This window comes from Corvus hawaiiensis, chromosome 1, assembly GCF_020740725.1.
Source record: "Corvus hawaiiensis isolate bCorHaw1 chromosome 1, bCorHaw1.pri.cur, whole genome shotgun sequence".
NCBI lineage: Eukaryota > Metazoa > Chordata > Aves > Passeriformes > Corvidae > Corvus > Corvus hawaiiensis.
Window position 1 is genome coordinate 216,237 of NC_063213.1, and position 20,512 is coordinate 236,748.

The 20,512-nt window shown below is 54.7% G+C and overlaps 1 protein-coding gene across 2 annotated transcripts in view; it reads right to left on the reverse strand.

Annotated features, from left to right (window-relative positions):
- The window catches only part of AGAP3 (ArfGAP with GTPase domain, ankyrin repeat and PH domain 3), a 111,359-nt gene that overhangs the window by 12,644 nt on the left and 78,203 nt on the right, over positions 1–20,512 (reverse strand). For both annotated transcript variants that reach the window (XM_048293736.1, XM_048293638.1), the window contains exons 12-13: positions 6,997–7,170; positions 2,302–2,463 (exon numbers count right to left, since the gene is read on the reverse strand). In XM_048293736.1, the coding sequence (XP_048149693.1) occupies positions 2,302–2,463; positions 6,997–7,170 (336 nt within the window). The remainder of the gene's footprint in view (positions 1–2,301; positions 2,464–6,996; positions 7,171–20,512) is intronic.

The following is a 20,512-nucleotide window of genomic DNA, read 5'->3' on the forward strand; positions in this document are numbered from 1 at the left end:
GAGCAGCTCAGCCACCTGCTGCCATGCACTTGGGGCACCAGCAGCACTGCAGATCACAGAGCAGGGATTCCTCCTGCTCCTGCTACTGGTGCCAGAGGCTCTGGCAGGAGGATCCACGGCGCACAAAGTCTGTGCAGTGACAGATGAAGTTTGGTAACTGACACTTCGCTGGCAAATGAAGTTCTGTGTTGATAAATGCCAAGGAATTCACACTGTAGGAAAAGTTACATTGCCCCAGCACCTGATAGGGCTTTAAATGAACCATATCAACCTGAGACAAGACACAGGTACCACTTCAGGTAAGACAGATCTCTGCCCAGCTGACTAGCATGGCCAAGGACCAGTGCAGGAATCAACAAAAATACTCTGATGCCCTCATGCTTGCCACATGGCTCCACCCCCATCACTCCATCTTCCAGGGATGCTGCCAAACCAGGAAGGACAAAAAGAGTGAGCATGTGTCTGAAAAAACCTCCCTGCGAAATCATGGAAATACTGGGATTGCTCAAAGACTCCTGTCCTGGGCATACAAGGAGGAGGTCCTCCAGTCTGTGCGTCTGGGAGCAGAGGGCTGGGAATTCTGCCAAGCACACATGTGTTGTTGAAAAGGAACTAATCAAATTTTAAGACTTCAAGCAGTGGTTAGTCCATATTACTGCTTCATAAAAGTGTTTCCACATTTCAATTACCTTTTCCACTACGAAATTGCATTACATTCTGTGTAACATGAGGTCCCAGCATCTGCACCTCTCACACTCCGTCAGCTGCACTGAGCAGCCGCAGGACCAGACTTCCTCTGCAAGCACTGACACATCAGTCCTGTGCTTTTCAGTGTTCATCGTGGTCAGCTGAGAGCCCTCATGTCCATCCACATAATAAACCAAATCATCACACCGAGGTCAGCTTTGGGACCTCCTTTAAACTCTTTCTTAACATTTTATTTACAGGACTTCAGCACATGCTTTCTCAGTTTTACATGTGGGGGGGTGCAAAATCATTCCCTCCTTCACTATCCCACTATTCACACAAAGAATGAGCCTCTCCTTTTCCCAAGCACTGGGCTGAGAACTGCAAACCAATCTGGAAAGGGCAACAATGGCTGAGGAGATAACATACACGCAGAGCTAAGAAAAAAGTGCAACTACAGGCAACACTTCTTGCTATCCAGGAGACACCAGTGGGTATGACAGCCTCAAACGATGCTCAAGGTTCCTCAATCAACCACCATAGAGGGGAAGCCTGCCTGAGACTCATGCATTTCAGATGCAGACAACTACAACAGCTAAAAAGGAACAACAGAGCTGCCCAACTCTGCACGCCTTCAATGCAATCATTCCAAGAACAAGAACTTGACAAGAGCTGTTCTGCTATGGGACACCGGGGCAGCTGGACTGCAGGCAGACATGTGATTTGGAGCAAGGTGCCACGACAGCTGCAGCACTTTCAGGTACAGACTAATATTTTCTGGTTTGTTTTGCAGCAACTGTTAGCTTCAAACACTTGTACTGAATCCTCCTCCCCTCTGAATTACATCTTTACTTTGGTTCACTACAGAAGCTTATTGAGTGCTGTGGGACAGGATGACCAAGAATAAAGTCAAATCTCACTTTTTCCAGCAGCTAAGCACAGATGCAGGCTTTGGAGAATGTGGCTGCCAGGCTCATCTCTACCTGATTTGGTAGAGATTTGGTGTCTTTTCCCAGCAGAACGTTCCCCTATGCCTTGCAGCCTCCATGTCAAGCTTTTGGTCCCTCTCCAGCAACCACAGACACCAGAATTTCTCAACACAAAAACCATCATTACTCTGAGCACTGGGAAAGCAACGCACACGCGTTCAGCTGGTCCCCTGAAGCAGACAAGCTTTTCCAAAATACCCTCAGCCTGAGGCAGATGCCCAGCACAGGTCTTTTAAATTATGAAAGCTTGGCCAATTTACAAGTCAACAGAAATAGGTCCTTGTGGTGGAAAGTGTCTGAGAGCACACCTTAACCATATGGTGTGCTCTCAGGTCTGCTACTGCAGTTAGTAATTTTAACTACCAGTGACTGTCTGCAGGCGCAGGCATGACAGTGGTTCTGCACGGCATGTGGGACATGGAGGAAAAGGCAGATCAGAGAGGCTGGTTGCTCCTTCCTGCCTCAGCACAAGCTGCTTGGACAATGAGTGCTCCGAGCCCCAGGTCACCATTGAGCCCTGCATAAGAAGCACTCCAAGCCCCAGGCACCCACCGAGCACCACAGGACCCCTGGGTGCCTGGCACTCTGAGCCAGCAGAGCTGCTCCCCAGGCAGACCCTTCCTACCTTCTGTTGCCGTGCTGGGGCCATCAAGCCGAGTTGTCCCTGTGCTCTTTTTCCTGCGATGCTTTTTCCTGTTGGCATGTGGTGACGGAGGCGGCTCCAGCTTCGGGCTGGCAGCACTGGAAATGTTTGGGCTGGAGCTGAGTGAGTCGGCTGTACCATTAGCTGGGGACAAAGATAAGGCAAGTCATGTACAGTGGGACAGTGACAGTCTCCTCTTTCCAGAGACACCGAAGTGTTCTGGAGCCAGCCCCAGCACTTGCCTGGCTCGACCCACACTACCCCATGAGACAGGGCAGGACCTGCTCAGCTCCATGGCACAGGGCCGCTGCAACACCCGCTCCAGCTCAGGGCTGGCAGCTCCTTGGGCACTCAGGCTGGACCTGCTCCACACTGGGATCCATGCAGAACGATCACACAGGGACATCCATGCAGCCGGGACACGCACAGCAGCACCTCTGGAGCAGCTGGATGTCCCACTCCCAAACTCATGTTCCTGGGGAAGCAGTTCCCTCACAGGGCAGTGTCCTCACAGGGCTGCACAAGCATTTTGGGAAGGGACAGGCCCAGAGGGTGATCTTGGCCTCACTGGGGCAGATCCAGGCCCCAGGATCTGCAGAACCTCTGCAGAAGCACTGCCCTCCCAGCACTGCTCTGCCAGACGAGGTGACTGGGGTTGCCACACTCAGGAACCTGAGCATGATGGGCTCAATAGGCTTCCGATACGGAGCTGAAGAAGCTGCATCCCCAGCAGCAACGCACCAAATTTATCCTCAATCATACTGTTCCTTACAATTAATAGCAGAATTAGAAACAATCAGGGAGCTGCCTAATTACTGTCAATTAGAGTGCGCTAATCAAGCTCCGATCACACACACACACGCTGCCGCTGCACTCACCATTAAATGTCAAATTTCATTAGAGACCAGCAACAAAATCAAAAGCCTGACATTCAATTTCAGCAGCACACACAGCGCAGGCTTCCAATCAGCATAAAAATGCAGACTCCGGGGAAGGCAACGAGGCGCAGGAGCCCTCGCTGCACTGTTAACCCTCTCCTAAATCCACTCCTGCCTCTCCAGTGTCCACCCACCCCCAGGGCATAGATGGCAGCTCCATGCCCAGGACCTCTGCCCTGGGCAGCTTGCTGTCCTCTCTGCTACAGTCCAGTGTCTCCCATCAAGTCCTCACTTCCCATTTCCATGTTCTGTGGCAACTGGAATTAAGAAAGGAATCACAGCATTGCACAAGGGCAGCAGCTCCAGCAGTGGGACAGCAGGGACCTGCCAAGCCTTTCTCCCACCCCAGCCCGTCCTCTGCTCCCCTGGTTCATCCTGGTTTGGTCGGACTGGCTCCCTGGGGCTTGGTCTGTCTCGACAAACACCAACAGTGGGGTGGAGAGGGACACAGAGGGCCACAGGCCAGGAGATGCCCCAGGCAGGGATCGAGGTGCAGCCGGTGTGCCCCTCACACAGCTGAGAGAGGTTGCAGCATTGGAAATCTCCCAACTCTGGTTTCTCCTGCACTGACACACACTAGTAGGGTGTTTCTGCTGCTATTTATCCATGGGGAAATAGCTCACTCTTGACAATTAAGAGAGATAAATCTAATAAAATCAGACTCGGGTTTTATAAATATAAATTACTGATCCTGCTACAGGACCGTGCTTAGAGCAGGTGTGAAGCACCTTCAGCTCCCAGCTGTATGTCACAGGGGACCTGAACTTTCATGTCAGTGGCTACGTGTGGTGCCTCCATCCTCCCTCTGCTGCCCACCTGCTCACCAGGATGCTCCCTGGGCCAAATCCCACGCCTCTGGCACCCTGCCCCACTCCAGGCTCAGCAAGAGGGGTCACACACTGCTGCACTCCACTCCTGTGGCCTGCCATGAGCCCAGCAACTCCCGAGGGGTTATCACCCATACCCCTGCTCTTACTGCCCAGCAGCCCACACCAGAGCTGGGGACTTCCAGTGCCCCTGTGGGATGGAGACAGGATAGCAATGGGGTGGGGGCAGCACATGGAACACACTCCCTCTGCTAGGTCAGGCACTGCTTACTCTCTCTCCTTCCCCAGTAGGACAACTGAACCCCTCTGACCCATCCAAGGACTTCTAGAGCTCTGTCTCACCAAGGGAACCCTTCACAGGCACACCTGGGACCTCCTGGGCCCCTCTCCAAACCAGCCAGCCTTACAGGGGACCCTGGGACCCCACAGGTGGGCTGCAGAGCTCCTGCACAAGGGACAGATACAGAGTGTGCTGGAGCACATTTATATGACCGTACGGCCCCATCCCATTGCTCTTCCATGTACTCTCCAGGGCACAGCCAGAGCAGACAGCCTGTCCCTGGGAGCTGGGATGGCAGCCTACAGCCTTGGCACGTGGCCAAAATCAGCTCTGAGCAGAGGAATATTCCTCACCTGCCCTGCCATGCAGAACTGGAAACAGCAGAGAGCCTGGTTCGGGCGTGGTGCAGGACAGCCTCGCTCAGCTCAGCCCCTTGATGGAGGGGTGGTTGTGCTGCTCAGCCCAGCACGCCCTGCCATGTGGAAAGCGCTGCCCACCCACCAAATGCCACCTCCCTCATGACACTGAGCATGCACTCCTGTCAGCTGTGGCTGTGGGGGACACAGACAGGGATGCAGCCCTGAGAACTGCCTGGGACCCCCAGGCTGGTGGCCCATGGCGTGCCGCAGGCCCTCCAGAACAGCTGGCCCAGTGACGAGTCGTGGAGCACTAACACAGGGCTTGGGGTCCAGCACAGTGTGGTGGGACCTGAGAGTGGATGAATAGCCACCAGCATACAGGACACACAGTGAGCACTGAGCTGGTGTCTCACCCCTCCACATCACTGGGAGGAGCAGCAGCCAAGAATCACAGAATGGTTTGGGTTGGAAGGGACCAATGCTCATCCAGTTCCACCCCCTGCCACGGGCAGGGACACGTCCACTATCCCAGGGTGCTCCCAGCCCTGACCCACCTGGCCTTGGATACTTTCAGGGATGGGGCAACCACAGCTTCTCTGGGACCCTGTTGCCTCACCACCCTCTCAATAAAACATCTCTTCCTTATATCTAGTCTAAACCCACCCACTTTTAGATTAAAAACATTATTCCTTTTCCTGCTACAACAGACCCTGCAGATCAACTCTCATTTGACAGTGTTCAGCTACTGTGCATAAAAGAGGCAGATTGGTCCAGGTGCTGTGAGCATGGACAGCTCCTCCATGGACAGGAACAGAAGGACACAGAGCAAAGGGATGGAGAGTAGTAGCACAAGAGGCAGAGCAACAGAGGGCAGAGGGATGGGGAGCATGGGCCGGGCTGGCTTGCTGTCCTGACAGCCAGGCAAGGGCAGGGCAGAGTGAAACCACAGCATGGCCTCACCAGCTCCCAGCTCCGCTGAGGGGCTGCTGGGAGGAAGGATGACAGGCACGACAGCTCCTGGGGCAGGAGGGCACTGGGGCAAGGGGCTGCTCTGCAGAGGGATCATGCCCCAAAACCGATCTGTGCCACGGTACCACACGTGCGCTGTGCAGAGCTGCACGAGGGCATCAGACCTGCTGCTGTGCCCACCGGGGCACGGGGGCTCCTGCTGCCTGTGCTCACGGCTCCTGCGGGCCAGGTAAGGTGCCACCTGCGGTGGGGACCCTCTCCCGGCACGGGGACAAGCAGACACGCCCGTGCCCAGTCCCCACTCGCAATGTGCTTCCTCCGGCGCGGGCTGCCCCGCTGCCCCCGCGTCCAAGGCGAGAGGGCTGCCGGCACATCCCCGCTCAGTGCTGCGCCCTTCCGCTCCCCTCGCCCGCGCTGCCCCATCAGCAGTAACAGTCTGATTAATTCGCTTCCAGCAGGGAGCTGATGGGGCCAATGATGGAGCCGCTGCATCAGGCGCGCTGAAATTGATAGTTTTTCACAGTTACAAATGAGGAGCCTCCTCAGCTGCAAATGGCGCCCGCACAGTCGGACTCCGGTAATGATCATAAAGAGGCTCCTTTAAACTGCGAAAGCCCCTGGGAGCGGGCGGGGGGGCGGCTGCCGCGCTAATGAGAACTACAAGGGGCGAGCAGGCATGGAAATGGCTCCTCCACTCTTGATGTGCATTTAACTGCTTTTTTAGTGCGGCGGCAGAGCCAGGAACGAAGGAGTGATGAATGCAGCACAAAAGCATTTATTTTCCAATTCGGCAAAGTGGCTACGTTGGGAAATGTATGAATTATTTTAATTCACTCAACTGTCCTGAAACATCACTGAGAGCGAGTGAGCGTGGGGGGAGGGGGCAGGCCGTGCTCAGTGTGCGCTCCAGAGACAGGAATCACTCCTATTCCTTCAACTGCCCCGAAATCTCGGAGATGGGGGTGCCCACAAGGTGCAGTGATGGGAGAAAGCAGTGGTACCCCAGCATGGTGAGCTCAGAGCAAGATCAGAGCACAGGGCTTGGAGCCATCCTGCTGCAGAGCAGTGTCCCTTGGCTGGAGCTTCTCCATGCCTTGCAGGACAGCTTCTTCCCCGGCTGGGACACTGCCAGCTGACCCTTACCCTTACTGGACAGCCCCAACGAGGCCCAGAGGCTGTGTCTGACATGCATGAGCAAAGTCTGGGCTCACAATCACAGGGCAGAGCTCAGAACTGCCCCATTGCCGAAATGATCCCCCCTACCTGCCGCGGTTGAGGGGAGAAGGGCCAGAAGGGCTACTCACAGGGGTTGGGGCAGCTGCCGGGGATCGCCACGGCCTCGTTCCACTGGTCTGCGCTGGAGACAGAGTAGGAGCGCTGGTGCATCCCGTCCGGCTTGGAGCTGAAGCCCACGAGGTTGATGCCACTGATGGAGCGCTCCGAGTGCAGGGAGGTGCTGCTGGTCGAGTGGGGAGCACCTGCAAGAGAGAGGAACTCAGCACGGACTGACTGCTGCCTGGAGGCACGGTGGGAGAAGGCAAAGCTGTCCCGTACCTGATGCCACATTCCCTGGGTGGCTCCACATGAGGACAAGCTCTCTCTGGCTCTCCTCTCCCAAGGCATGCTGGTGCATCACCCCAAAGGTGCTAACAGAAGAGCCCAGCACACCCCACTTCCCAGAGGAACCTCCAGCTTAGTGGGTTTCAGTGTAGCACCCCGGGAGGCACAGCTGGGGATTCTGGCACGCAGCTTCCCCACAGCTGGAGTTCACAGTCATGATTTTCACTACAGCCTCTGGCACCTGGGCAAACCCAAACCCACCCCACAACCAGCATACCCACCCTCATCTCTCAATTTCACTTTCTTGTGTGTCCCTGGCAGGAAATCCAGCCATGCTGGGGGCACTGGGAGAGCGTGAGATCACATGGAGGGTGTCAAAGGAACAAGCAGGGGAACAGATGTCAGTAAGGTAGGGAGGGCAGGTGGGAGTTCCTTTTCCCACTAGCTCAAAACTGCTGCGGCTGAGCCCAGGAACCTGAACCCCCAGGAGAGGAGTGCTTTTGGGACTAGAGGCTGTCACAGAGGACAAGATCACTCAGTGATGCAAAATGGGTGAAGTGTTTTTGGATTACAGGAAACCCAAAATGTCCAGAATAGCGAACAAAATGGTTCTGACAGGGAGCACACACCCTCCTGTTCAGTCTGCAGGCAATCTGCCATGAAGGAGGACACTGGCCCGAGGGATGCCACTGCACCTGCCCGCCACCAGCCCTCTCTCATGCTCCCCTCAGGCCATTTGGCTCCAGCCACTGCAGAGCAAGTGCTCTGGGAGCTCAGGGGTGAGAGAAAGGGCCCCATCCCTGCTCCAAAGCTACGTCTCCTCCTTCCCTGCCTGGAGGCACAGACACTGAGCTGCAACTCTCACTGCAGCCCACCTGGCCATGGCCCAGGGCAGGACCACAGAACAGCTCCAGATGCCACACACCCACAGCTCCAGCCCCGCTGAACAGACCCCTCTGCAGGCATCACAAAGCTGGGCTGCGAGGAACCGAGCCGTGGGTCCGACAGGACTGGTACAAGTGGGAGCCTTCCACAGCAGCAAATGGACACCTGTGGAAGCAGGTCCCCAGCGGGAGCCAGGACAGCTCACCTGTGTCTTCCTGTGTGAAACCAGATTCACTCAGCTCTCCTGGATTCCAGCATGGCTGAGGTGGAAGGAAGCTCTGGCATCACCCTGTACAGCCCCGGCTCAAGCAGGGCCCCCCAGAGCCAGTGGCCCTGGGCTGTTTCTGTTGAGTTTGGAGTATCTCTAAGGAGGGTGATGACACAACCTCCCTGGGCAACCTATCCCTGTGCTGGGCCACACTCTACAAAGAGCAGAGCCCCACAAAATCCCACGTGAAGCCCCAGAGTTTGTACGTAAGTGTATGTTTCTGTCCCTGCTGTTTGCATGAAAACCCAAGGGATGCTATTCAGATGTGCCCAAGCATAGCCAGGGGCCAGGGCTGCTGAGTGCCTGACAGGACAGCTCAAGAGCCCAAATACCCCCTCCAAAGGCAAGTGCTGAACAGAGGGGTGATGTGGCCACCAGACCTGCACCAGGCATGCCTGCCACCCACCATTGCCACCACCCCTTCAGGGCCAGCATGGCAGGTACCTCCCACCCTCCTCTTCCCTATACTCATCCTGGACCAAAAATCCCCTTTCCCTGCACTGTTGTGCAGGGATCACCTGCGAGCCTCGCCTGCAGATCCCGCCTGCCAGCAGTGCCGATGGAGGGCTTGCTGGGACACAGTGCCCTGCACCCTGAGCTGCCAGGACCCTGCACCCCAAACTGCCAGGACCCTGGTGCCCTGCATCCCAAACTGCCAGGACCCTGCACCCCAAACTGCCAGGACCCTGGTGCCTGCACCCTGTGCTGCCAGGACCCTGACCCCATGTTGCCCGGACCTTGCAGAGCCCCCCACGTTGCCTGCCTCCAGCCTGCCTGCTGCATGTTCCCCCTCCCTCCCCTTGTTCAGCGCCACAGAAACACGTGTAAAACCATGACACTGACTTTGCCTCTAATTAGCCCTTAATTTACAAGACACACTCGGAAGGGTAATTAGCTGGCGCTCTGCTCCTGACTGCTGCATCCATCTCCTCTCTGCCTCCTCGTGGGAGGGAGCCTGCTGCTGCTGGAGCAGGGACAACGCTGCTCTCCTGGGACCGGAATGAGCTTGGTCCTGGGAATGGTGCTGCTGGGCTGGGCTGGGCTGGGATGGGATGGGATGGGATGGGATGGGATGGGATGGGATGCTCAGAGCTCAGTGTCTGCCAGCCCCAAGCCCCAAGCCCCCAGCCCTGGCTATGGCTACAGCCACGGAGCAGAGGAAGGTGAGGAAGGGAGAGCAGAAACAGATGGCCTGAGAGAAGCTTCTCCTGCAGAGGGGAAAGTCCTGCAGGGCCCTAGGGAGCACAGATCTGCCCCCTGCACCCCCACCCAGCCACACCAGGAGCCCCAGCCTGCCAGGACATGCCTTTCATCACACCTCCGAAGAGCAGCACAGGCTGCCACAAATGCCCAAGGTTTCATTCTGAAAGAAGGAACAGCTTCCATCGGCCTCTGCAGCCCTTCCAAGCTCCCTGCACCTCACTCCAGCTGCCTGGAGGCACCCAGCTGTGGGGGAATGCCCTCACAGCCCAGCCACTTGCTCACTCACAAGACCTCGTGCTGTGCAACTCGGGTTTGTCTGAGGGAGCTGCTGGGTGGCCCCAGCAAGGCCAGAGCTCTCAGGAATTGCATCCCTTTGAAAGTGACACTGTGGCAGCTGCTGGATATGTTCCCTGTAAATTGGGCAAGTGACAGGTGACATGTAAATACTACCTGCCTCTGAGCCAACATCTGCAGGAACTAAACCCCTAAACCGCTGACAGTTCCCCAAGTCCCTCTCCCAGTCACTGCTTCCTCAACTCCCTCAAAAGAGACTCACATGGCTCCGTGATGCCTTTTCAGTACAGCCCAACTGATGAGGTGCACTGGATGGAAAATGACCTAAAACCAGAATGGCCTTTTCCCAGGCATGACATGTGGCAGCCCCGATGCTTCGGTGAAACACCTGGATCAGAGCAAACTGGGAATTCTTCATTAAGGTGGTGCTGCTCAGGGAACAGGATAAAGGTGAGTTAGCCAAAAGGGCACCACTGGTCAGGAAGGAGATAATTTGCAGAATCACTTGAGGATCTTTTTAGCATCTCTTTAATATTTTCAAGAGCAATTTGGCAAAATAATACATAATGTCTGGTGAAACTTCCTGGCGACATTATGCTGGATGCTGCTACCAGGCCCTTACAGTGTGAAGGAAACCAGCTTTGGCAGAGGGAATGGGCCATGCTGACTTTTAAAGAGGCACCAGCTGGAGAGCAGTTTTGGGATCCCCCGGGATTATGGCCAAGTACAGGACAGGTCTTTCCTCTGGAGTGCCAGGCCCTGCTCCTTCACAGGCAGAGGGATGCTGCTGTTGCAGCACGGTGCAGAGGGACTGTCAGTGTGGCTCAAGATGGTGATGGAGGTGCTCCAGGATGGGTGAGGACACCCTGCCATGGAGCAAACCCTGTTTTCTCTGGTAGTGCAGAGGCCAACAGCACGGTGCAGGTTAATGCTATTCACTGTCTGTCAAACAGTGTCCCAAGGAGTCATCATCACTCTGCCCCTCAACCACTTGTTGCCAATACATCATCATTTATTCCAAATAAAAACCAGGATTTTTGTGAGTCACCTTAGTGTACTGGCTCCCCAGTGCCTGGCTGAAGCCCGCAGCTGAACATGTCTCAAAGCCTCCCCAAAATCTGTGGCTACTCAGGACCCTGAGCTGGACTGGAACGCAGCTCCAGCTAGTGGGAAACTTCTCTACTCCCAGAAACCAACTGGTTCTTGAAGAGAGGTGAGAGCCAAGGAGCCTGGTAGAGCTGCCTGCCTGTGAAAACCCTGCTGGGGAGGACATAACTCCCCCCCGCCCCGTCAGTGGCCTGGCAGCTGCTGTGGCAGGAAGGCAGTCATCCCGGGATGACCCTGTGGCTGCTGTTCCCAGACCCAGCTGTGCCCCAGAGCCAGTCCAGAGTCGAGAGTCTCTCAGGTTGGGTCTCTAAATGAAGCACTGCATGCTGTTACCTGGACATTGTTGGGTCCTTCCTCCTGAACAATTCCCATGAGTCCAGAACATATGGGCTGGCTCCCACCAACCAGGAGCCCCAGGATGGAGAGGTGAACCTGTGCGTTCTCCTTGGGAGCTGGCCACCATGCTGAGCACCCATACCGTTCCCAGGCACGGTGGGGCACGTTCTGGAGTGACAGATGGACAGGTGTTCTTCCCAGCTCTGCCAACAGTGAACGTCTGCACGGAATCACTGATCCGAACTGTGGGTGACCGAGGCTTCCCAGCCCAGCTCTGTAGCAGGGCCATTAGGATCTGCCAGCTTGCACACAGCAGGAGCCATTGCCTTGCACTGGGCCTCGCAGATGCTCTGACACAGGAAATCTCCCTCCTTTCTCAGCGCTGCCCTTGCAGAGCATGGTTTTGGACATGTGCACATGCTAAGTAACTACGTGACACCCCAGCTCCTACCAAAGCTGACCTGCGTGGGTTACAAACCATCAGAACAAAAAACTCCGCATGGTGCCAGTGTCTCTGGGACGACTGAGAGCCTGGGCTGGCTGTGGCAGCAGGATGGGGAGGGCTGGCCATGACACTTCCCATTCCCCAGCCAAAGCTCCAGTACACACAAGATGAGCCAGTGCTTCTCCAGCCAACAAACCAGCTCACCTCTGGTTTAGAGGGCGACCGACCCCACGTACAGCGTCACAGGACCCTACAGACTGGAGAAGCGTGGGAATGGGTACCTCAGGGACGCTGCCCCCAAAATCCTGCACTGAGCGCACATCACCAGCCCAGGAACTGCAGGCAGCTGCAGCCACTCTGTCTGTCTCCACCCTGAGCTCTGCCTGCTCCAAGTCCCCACACAGAGCAGAGCCCACGGTGCTGGCTGAGGCACCCCATGTCCACCTACCGAGCAGCTCCATGGCCAAGGAAAGCCATGCAATGAAGAGGCAGATTCGTGGAAGAGCAATGGCAGACCTGGAGCCAGGGAGTGGCCAAAGGAGCCCTTGGACTACCCAAGCTTTGCTGCTCAGCACAAAGTTACATCACAGGTCTGCCCCTATGTCACTCCTGCCTGAACAATGATGGAACTGTCAGAAAATCTGATCCTGACTTGAATATTGCTGGTGCCAGAGAGATCACAGTGACGCAGGCTAAGTGGTTCCAGTGGTTAATTGCCTTCACTGCTGAAATCTGGGCCTTACTTCTGGCCTGAGTTGTCTTCCTTCTGCCACTGTCACTGGATCCTGGTACATTTTATCTGATAAAGAGCTCTCTCACCAAATTTCTGTTCCTATACAGGTATTTACAGACGGTGTTGAAATTACCTCTTAACCTTTTCTCCAATAAGCTAAATATATTGAGCTCATCAGATCTTCCTATAAGGTGATTCTGAGAGCACTTCCTGGTTTTTACAGTCTTTCCTGTCCATCATTTTTCCTCTCCTGTGAACACATGAATCTATTAATCTGAGCCCTGTGCAAGTCCTCTCCACCCCAAAACTGACTGTTGCCACCCATACATGAAAAAGACCTTGACCACATCTTCTACAACTCCTGTAAATAATTCAGCCTTGCTGATTCCAACATGTCCACATTTCCTACCTGCTGTTTAATTCGCTGCCTAATTACAGCTGGAATATGAAGAATTCATCATTCTGTGCTGAGATACATCATCTTGCCTCTTCCCAAGCACCAATACAAGTGTTCACTGAACACTTCGCTTTTTTTCCTTATTAACTGTTCTATTATTCCCATACAGTAATGAAGGAATGCCAGGGTTAGGATTCATTAGTTCCTAATAAACTTGAAAAAAACCCTTTCACTGTCTGTAACTCCACTGGTTCCTGTTCTGCATCCCCTCGTGCAGCCATGGCAGTGCAGGCTCCTGTGCCAGCCAAGGTGGAAGGTGAGCTGGGAAATGAGCGCCCAGTACCAGATCCATCACTTTTATTTGTATGTTATGTGGAAACCCCGTGGAATATGTAAAAAGTTGAGGATTAGGGACTTGGTGAGATACATGAGCAGTGACTGATCTCATGACTCACAGGCTGAACAACTGTCACGGGGTGAAGCAGCTGCCCAAGCAGCCGCTCACCCAGCACTGGGCAAAGATGAGTCCTTGGCATGGAATAGTGGTGAAGGAGACCACACGGCACATCCACACCAGGCTGCAGAGACCAAGACAGAGAGAGCACCAGGGAGGACACGGGAGCTGCCCTGTGCTCAGCACGTGGAGCAGGAACTGAGACACAGGAGTTGAGTTTTTGCCAAGTAAAGCACTTGTGAGAGCGATGAAAGAGAGGTTTTCCTCTGGGAGAACGGAACAGAGGTGAAGTGACAGATTTGGGTAGATGTCCCCAAAATGGGAAGCTCTCCATGGGGCGGGTGACTCTGTCAGCTGGGACACCCCTGTCCCCACAGAGAAGGAGATGGGAGGTCCTCCCCAGCAGCTATGCTGTCCTGGTGCTCTTACTTCATCAGTGACTTTGTTCCTAAACTCCTCACCACCATCGTCTCTCAAATGTTATTCAACTTCCTCCCTACACCTGGCAGGCATGGAGCACGATCCGGGGCAGCCTAAGGAGCCCGCAGCCCAGAGCAAATGGAGACACAACCCTTTGTGTGGCTGCAGCCACAGTGAGTCTGGGAACACAAGGAGCTGGAATCCTTCCCATAAAGCCAGGAGGGTCACTTTGAAGGCTGCTCACAATTAATCACTCGTGGCGGATGTTGGGCCAGGAGCGCTGGCACGGCTCTGAACGGCAGCGGGGCCCTCCACCGCGGCTCCAGCTGGCTGTGCCGGGCCACACCAGTGCCACCAGCCTCCAACTGGCTGCGGCTTCCAGCTCCTGCTCAGCACTTACCCATTACTTTATCATGTTGCCGTTAATTTTATCACTTTTTATACACACACAGATACAGCTGCACAAACCACAGCAGCACCATGCAGCCAGCTCCCTCCACCTGGCCCTGCCCCTTCTCACTATCGGGACAGAGAGTGAGCAGTTCACGTCTCCTCTCCACCGAGACTGACATACTTTTAAGCAGTACAACCTTCCTTTTAACTTTCTGGTATCCAGTAAAATATTCTTTAAAAACTCCTAATTACGCTTCACTTTTTTTTCCCTGTTTAAGTTCCTTCTCCCAAAAGATCTGGCACGTAATTGCTTCCAGCTTGGTGAAATTGGCTTGGATACATTTTTGTATGCATGTGTCGGTGCATGTGTGTGTTTAATACTCCATTTCTGATCTGAATTTTGTTCTGCCTGAACACCAGCACAACACAACCAGGTTACTTTTATGCAAGACACTACTGAACTTAGTCTGGTGATTGGCTGAAGTGGGGGTAACAGCGGCATTCTCCTTGGGAGCTGCTCTGCTGTTTGGAACCAGAATTCAGAAAGTCCACAGGAGCTTTACTGCAACTTGATAAAGTCCTTCAGGGACTTTACTACATTAATGTAATTTACTGTCCAACATGTTACAAAGGATTACCTCAGAAAACCAAGGTGCTGGGAATGAGCGGCAGGAGCGGATGAAGGCAGCATGGTCTGTGCTCCAGATCCCTCTCCTGGTCTGTTACTGTGAATAGAGGTGTCACTTACGGTCCCTGCAGAAACCTGGAATCACAAGCTGCAGAAAACGTGCAAGTAACGCTGTCTAAAACACAACCCAGAACAGATGCTGTGCAGCAGCCCCCCTGAGATCCCTGTGGTGGCAGTGGGAGATGGACACTCATGACAGGCAGCACCGACATGGATCCCCGTTTGCATGCACAGGTGGAGCAGGAACCTGGGTCTGAGACAGAACTGCAGGAGGGAAGGAAGCAGAGCCAGAACTTTCTGGGTTTGCTGAGGAGTGTGGACCTGGACCAGCACTGCAGTGACTGATGGAGAACAGCTCCTGCTCCCAGATCCCAAGTGCAACTGGGAAAGGGCCATTTGGGGGATGCTGGAATTGTTGCATTTTTCTACATAACTGTGGTTTCTAAAGCCATTCACTCATACCAGGCTTTATCCACCCCTGCCTGCTTTGTCCACAGAGGCTGCTTGGTGTGCAGCAGCACAACTTCCTGGGGTGCACAAATCCAAGGGGATGGAACAAGCCCTGCTCTGTTTGGAGAACAGGATGGCCCTGTCCCTTGCCTGCTAGTGATGAGCTTTTCCATGTTCCTCTGGGACACCTCCCTGCCCAGCAGCAGAATGCAGACCCCAGGCAAAGGCCTTGTGTGCTGATGGCAGAAGAAGGTCCAGACGGACTCACCACTGGAGCCACTGCCTGCGGCCAGGGATGAACTGGGGCTGTGTGACAGCAAAGAGTAGGACTTTGTGGCCTGTAACAACTCGCTCCCTGGCCCCTCTCCCTCCTGCAGCACAAGCCTGGGTTGTATGGATGAGAAAGCTTGGTTTGCTGGAGAAGGCTCTCAGTCCACCTTGGAGAACACCAGCCACCCCTCCAGCCCAGCCCTCCCTGGCAGCACCAGCAAGTTACTTACACTGAGATTTTCACAGGTGGCCACTAATTACAACCTTGTAGCTTATCCAGGTGCCTCATGCAAGGCACCCTGAGCAAAATGTTCCAGGATGCTGAAAGCTACAGCTGCAGCCCCCGAGGCCTGGCTATCTGGCCCATGCCCACCTGGCTGCCCTGTGCCCACCTGGCTGCCCTGGACACCTTGGCCAGCCCTGGGCAGGACTCTGATCATCATGGCACTGCTGCCTTGTGGTTCTTCCTCCCTGCTTCTCTACTCCTCCCTTTCTCCAAGGCCTTTTCCCTGCTCAGTCCTGCACTGCATGGCTCCTTAGTGATCTGGTAAGGAATAAGTGTATCGGCTCTCAGTAATTATCTCTAATTAGGGTTAGTGGTTATACTGTTGGGTTAGAGAAAATCAGTCTCTGTTTTCCACCGGGGAGGACAGGGAGAGCTGGGGTGTGGAGGGAGGAAGCACCAGCAGCTCCCTATGTGCTCCAATCCCTTCCATGAACCTTTCCCTGCCTGCACAGCTCTGGAGCTGCCTGTTTCATGAGCAGGAGCCATGTAGGAGCTGTGTCTGTGAGGTGGCTGTCAGAACATGGCCTCACTCTGTCACCAGTCTGGACAAGGTGGGGACAGCCCACCCTGGCAGGAGAGCAGAGTCAGGGCTGGGGGCACAGCATGGCCAGACACTCTGGGCAATTTTGTATGCATGTGTCCGGGCACTTCCACAGGACAGGGCTGCAGGGGCTCATGGCCTGTGTGGAGGCACAATGCAGTGCTGGAGCTGCAGAGGCTCCCCAAAACAGCAGCACAGAGCAGAGCCCTGAGGACATCCTACATCTCCTCTGGGCATAGGGTTCACCCAGCAATGGGGCAGGGACTCCTTCCACTAGCCCAGGCTTCTCCAAGCCCCATCCAACCAGGCCTTGGACACTTCCAGGATAGGGCAGCCACAGCTCACGAGTGTCAGCAACTGAAAGGGCCTCAGAGCCGAGTATTTCCTTTGGGGACATGGGATCCAACCCACACACCGCTGCAAAAACCCCAGAACTACCATTCAAGTGACTTACACCAACCCTTGCCCAAACCAGCCTCTAACAATGTGCTCCTGTTCCGTGTGCCTGGGGCAGACTGAGCTCTGAATGACAGGAATGGTGAAAAGGCCTAAAAAACAGCCAAATTATTGAGAGAGAAAAAGCAATTCTTGGGCTCCAAACTGGGGGAACACAGTTAGCAGGTGCTTCCAACACTTTTGGCTTCACCTTCTCTTTGCCTCAGTATTCCTTCTTTAGAAAGAAATAACAGCTGAGATAATCAGGTTACAATGCCTGGAAATACGAAATTCATCCTCACTCTAGCATATCCTAGCAAATAAAACCTTGAGCTGATCCAGCAGAATCTCGGCCCTCCAGCCTTGTGTCCATCACTAGAACCAGGCACCAAGGATTGCTGGTCCTGTCCTGCCTTGTGTCATCCCACCTGGCTGGCACCACACTCCTCCTCTTCCCATGGAATCCTGACAATTTCTAGCTTCCACGCAATGCAAAACTTTAAACCAACAGCTCAAGCCTCACATTTGGATTCATCCTCCACCTTCAGACATGCAGATAAACATTCGTAAGAGGTTACTGTATGACTGTAATGGTGAATGTATAATATTTATAATATAAATATGAATTTGCAGTATTTTATACATGATTCATGATGCAAAATATTAATTACAGATAAATTTTAGTAAATCTCTCATCTCAGCTTCATCTTCAGACTACAAACAACCCTTTAACATATTATTGGGAAGGGCAGAAGTCTCACATAGAGGAATAGACAGACCCTCACCCTCTTCCTTTCAGCTCGGCAATCCCATGTCCAAGTTACAGAATCCCAGACTGGCTTGGGTCAGAAGCGACCTCGAAGATCTTCCAGCCCCTGCCCTGGCCCTTGGCTGAACAGCAGTGACTAACATTGGACTTTTACAGTCAGACTCAACAGAAAGCCAAGTGAGCGAGCCGAAATCACAGCTGGAGGGAGGGAGGGCGCATCCCCACAGCTGGCACCGACCCAGCTGCGCATGGGCACTGCCCCCACCCCGGTGCCAAGGAGTCCTGCAGGCTGAGGGGGAGGCACTGGCGGCCCTGCTCTGGCTTTCATTCTGCTGCCCAGCTCACAGGGACCACGATAAAGAGCACAGTGGACAGGATCCTGCCTCCGAGCAGAACACACCGAAATGACACGTGGCAGCCATGGATTTAAGAGCAGGAGCCACACACTGTGCATGGAACAGAGCAGCCATGGGACTACAGGCAAATCCCAGGGACAACAAAATCCATCCAGCTAACCTGCAAAGTGTGGAGCACAGGTGTAACTTGGGATGCTCCTGGACACATGCCAGGGCAGGGTGATCGGAGCTGCTGGGCAGGGGGGAAAGCAAAAGCAACTTCGTTTCAGAAGTGGGAGCTGACCTTTCCCTCCTGAGTCCCCAAATTTCCCTTCTTTCCTAGGAGATTAATGACTCTGCTCTGACCTGAAGAATCTGTTGTGCAGCCACAACCAGGAGACAGGCAGGAGATGATCCACCAGCCTCCTGTCTGCCATGACCTGCACCACCCTGCTCTCACTGCTCTTCTTCCCTCAATGTCATTGTCCCCCACGGCGAGCAGCGGTGTGCCAGGGAAACAGGTTTTCCCTTTTCTTTGTTAATTCTTCCCTCATTACATTTGAAATTCCACAATCAGTGTGCACTGTAATTGTCGAATTTGATGCTAATGATTAATGAATTAAACATGGATCCATCAATTAGTCCTCGGAGAATAATTCTGCATAAAGCAGCGGATAATGTAATTACAGTAACAAAGATAATGAGATGTTAACATCGACGGAGCCCGACGTGACATGATCACAGCAGGCTCAGCAACCCCGGCCTGGGGGAGCCAATCCCTCACTCTGCAGAGGCAGAGCATCGGGGGGCATGGGCCTGGCGGGGGGGGACCCTGCCACCGCGGTGCTCGCCCGGCACCGGCACCACGCTCTCCATCCGCCTGCCTTGTGCAAATGCTCCCGGCCATCGGCTCCAGAAGCCACAACAGAGCTGTCAGGCGTCACCATGAACCCAGCAAAGATCCCGAGCTGCCTGAAGACCCAGCACCATCCCCTGCCATCCCGACGTTTGGAGGGGCTGAGGCCAGCACAGGCTCCCTCCCACCACCCCGCCCGGCACAGAAGCCCCGGGACAGGTGCGCTGCCACACTCAGTGCACCGAAGGCTCCCCAGCCTGTGCTGCGGAGCCAAGAGTTGGTGCCAGCACACAAAACTCGGCCCAGGGACAGCTGGACCCTCGTCACTTCAGAGCAAACAGGAGCATCAACCAAGCCCTGCATGCCAAGCAGTGCCTCCCACCAACACACACTCTGGAAAATGCTTTCCCTGGAGGAGATGCAGGGGTGATGCTGCAGAAGCAGGAGGACTCACACTGGCACTGGCCCTGACATACGTGCCAGACCATGCAGACTGTTCCTCGGGCTGAAAGGAACTGACCAGCGGCAGCCCCCACCTAAAACCTTCCAGAGCTCGAGCTCACACCTCCGTGCCAAGTCCAACTGGCCCGGCCCACTCAGCGTCGCCTGCGCTGAGGATGTGGCTGCCATCCGCTCGGCAGCACACCCCATGGAAGACTCATGGTCCTCAGCAAGCTGGAGAATCCCCCATGAGCCCCCCAGAGTGGAGCAGAACTTTCCCCTTTAGCCTGCTCCCTTCACTCTGTGCTCTGGCTCCCCCACGTTTGTTTCCTTCAGTCCCATCTCTGTCTGCTGCTGGAAACACCTCCAATCACTGCCTGCAACCACAACCATCTCCGCACTGCTGCAGCCTCTTCCTTCACTTCTCTTCACTTCCCACTCCAAGGCAGGCTTCCTAGTGTTCAGCTCTCCTCAGCATCCTCTGACACCACTGAGCTGCGATGCAGTGCCAGCTCGTGTGCTCCGCGCATGGCTGTGGTATGTGCCATGTATGAACCTGCAAAGGTGTCACAGTTCCAGCACCTCCCTGCCCATCTCCCCTTTGCTAACACTTTGGAGCAGGTCCCTACAAACCTCTGTGAAGCAAGAAACCAGGGCTCAGCTGGGCTGAGGCTAGGCTCTTGTGCTGTGTCTGTTGTGCCACCATCTGTCCTCCCACTGAAGTCCCTTTTCATCCCATCTGCACTTTGATACGAGCTGCCCTCGTTCCTCGAGCCAGAAACATGCGATGCAGCACAGCACAAGGGTAGGTGAGCCTGATGAACCATAGCAAGGATGCACCTGGGGGACTGTGAGGAAGAGGGCAAGAGAAGTAACATTCCAGCGGGAAGAGGAACAGCAGGGATTTGAAGGAGACACCTGACCCAGCAGTGCCACACCTCTAGTGAACACCTGCCTTCAGGCCATAGCACCTGTGAGCTCTGGCTCATCCCCTTCCTGCCCTCTCCAGCCCAACCACTGCAGCTCCATCTCCTCATGGGCAGGGACACCATCCAGCAGACCAGGTTGCTCCAGCCAGTGTCTTGTCTGAACTGGCCTAGGACACTTCCAGCAATGGGGCAGCCACAGCTTCTCGGGCCACCCTGTGCCAGGGCCTCACCACCCTCACAGGGAAGAACTTCCTAATATCCGATATAAACCTCCCCTCCTTCAGTATAACATCATTCCCCCTTGTCCCATCACTCCAGGCCCTTG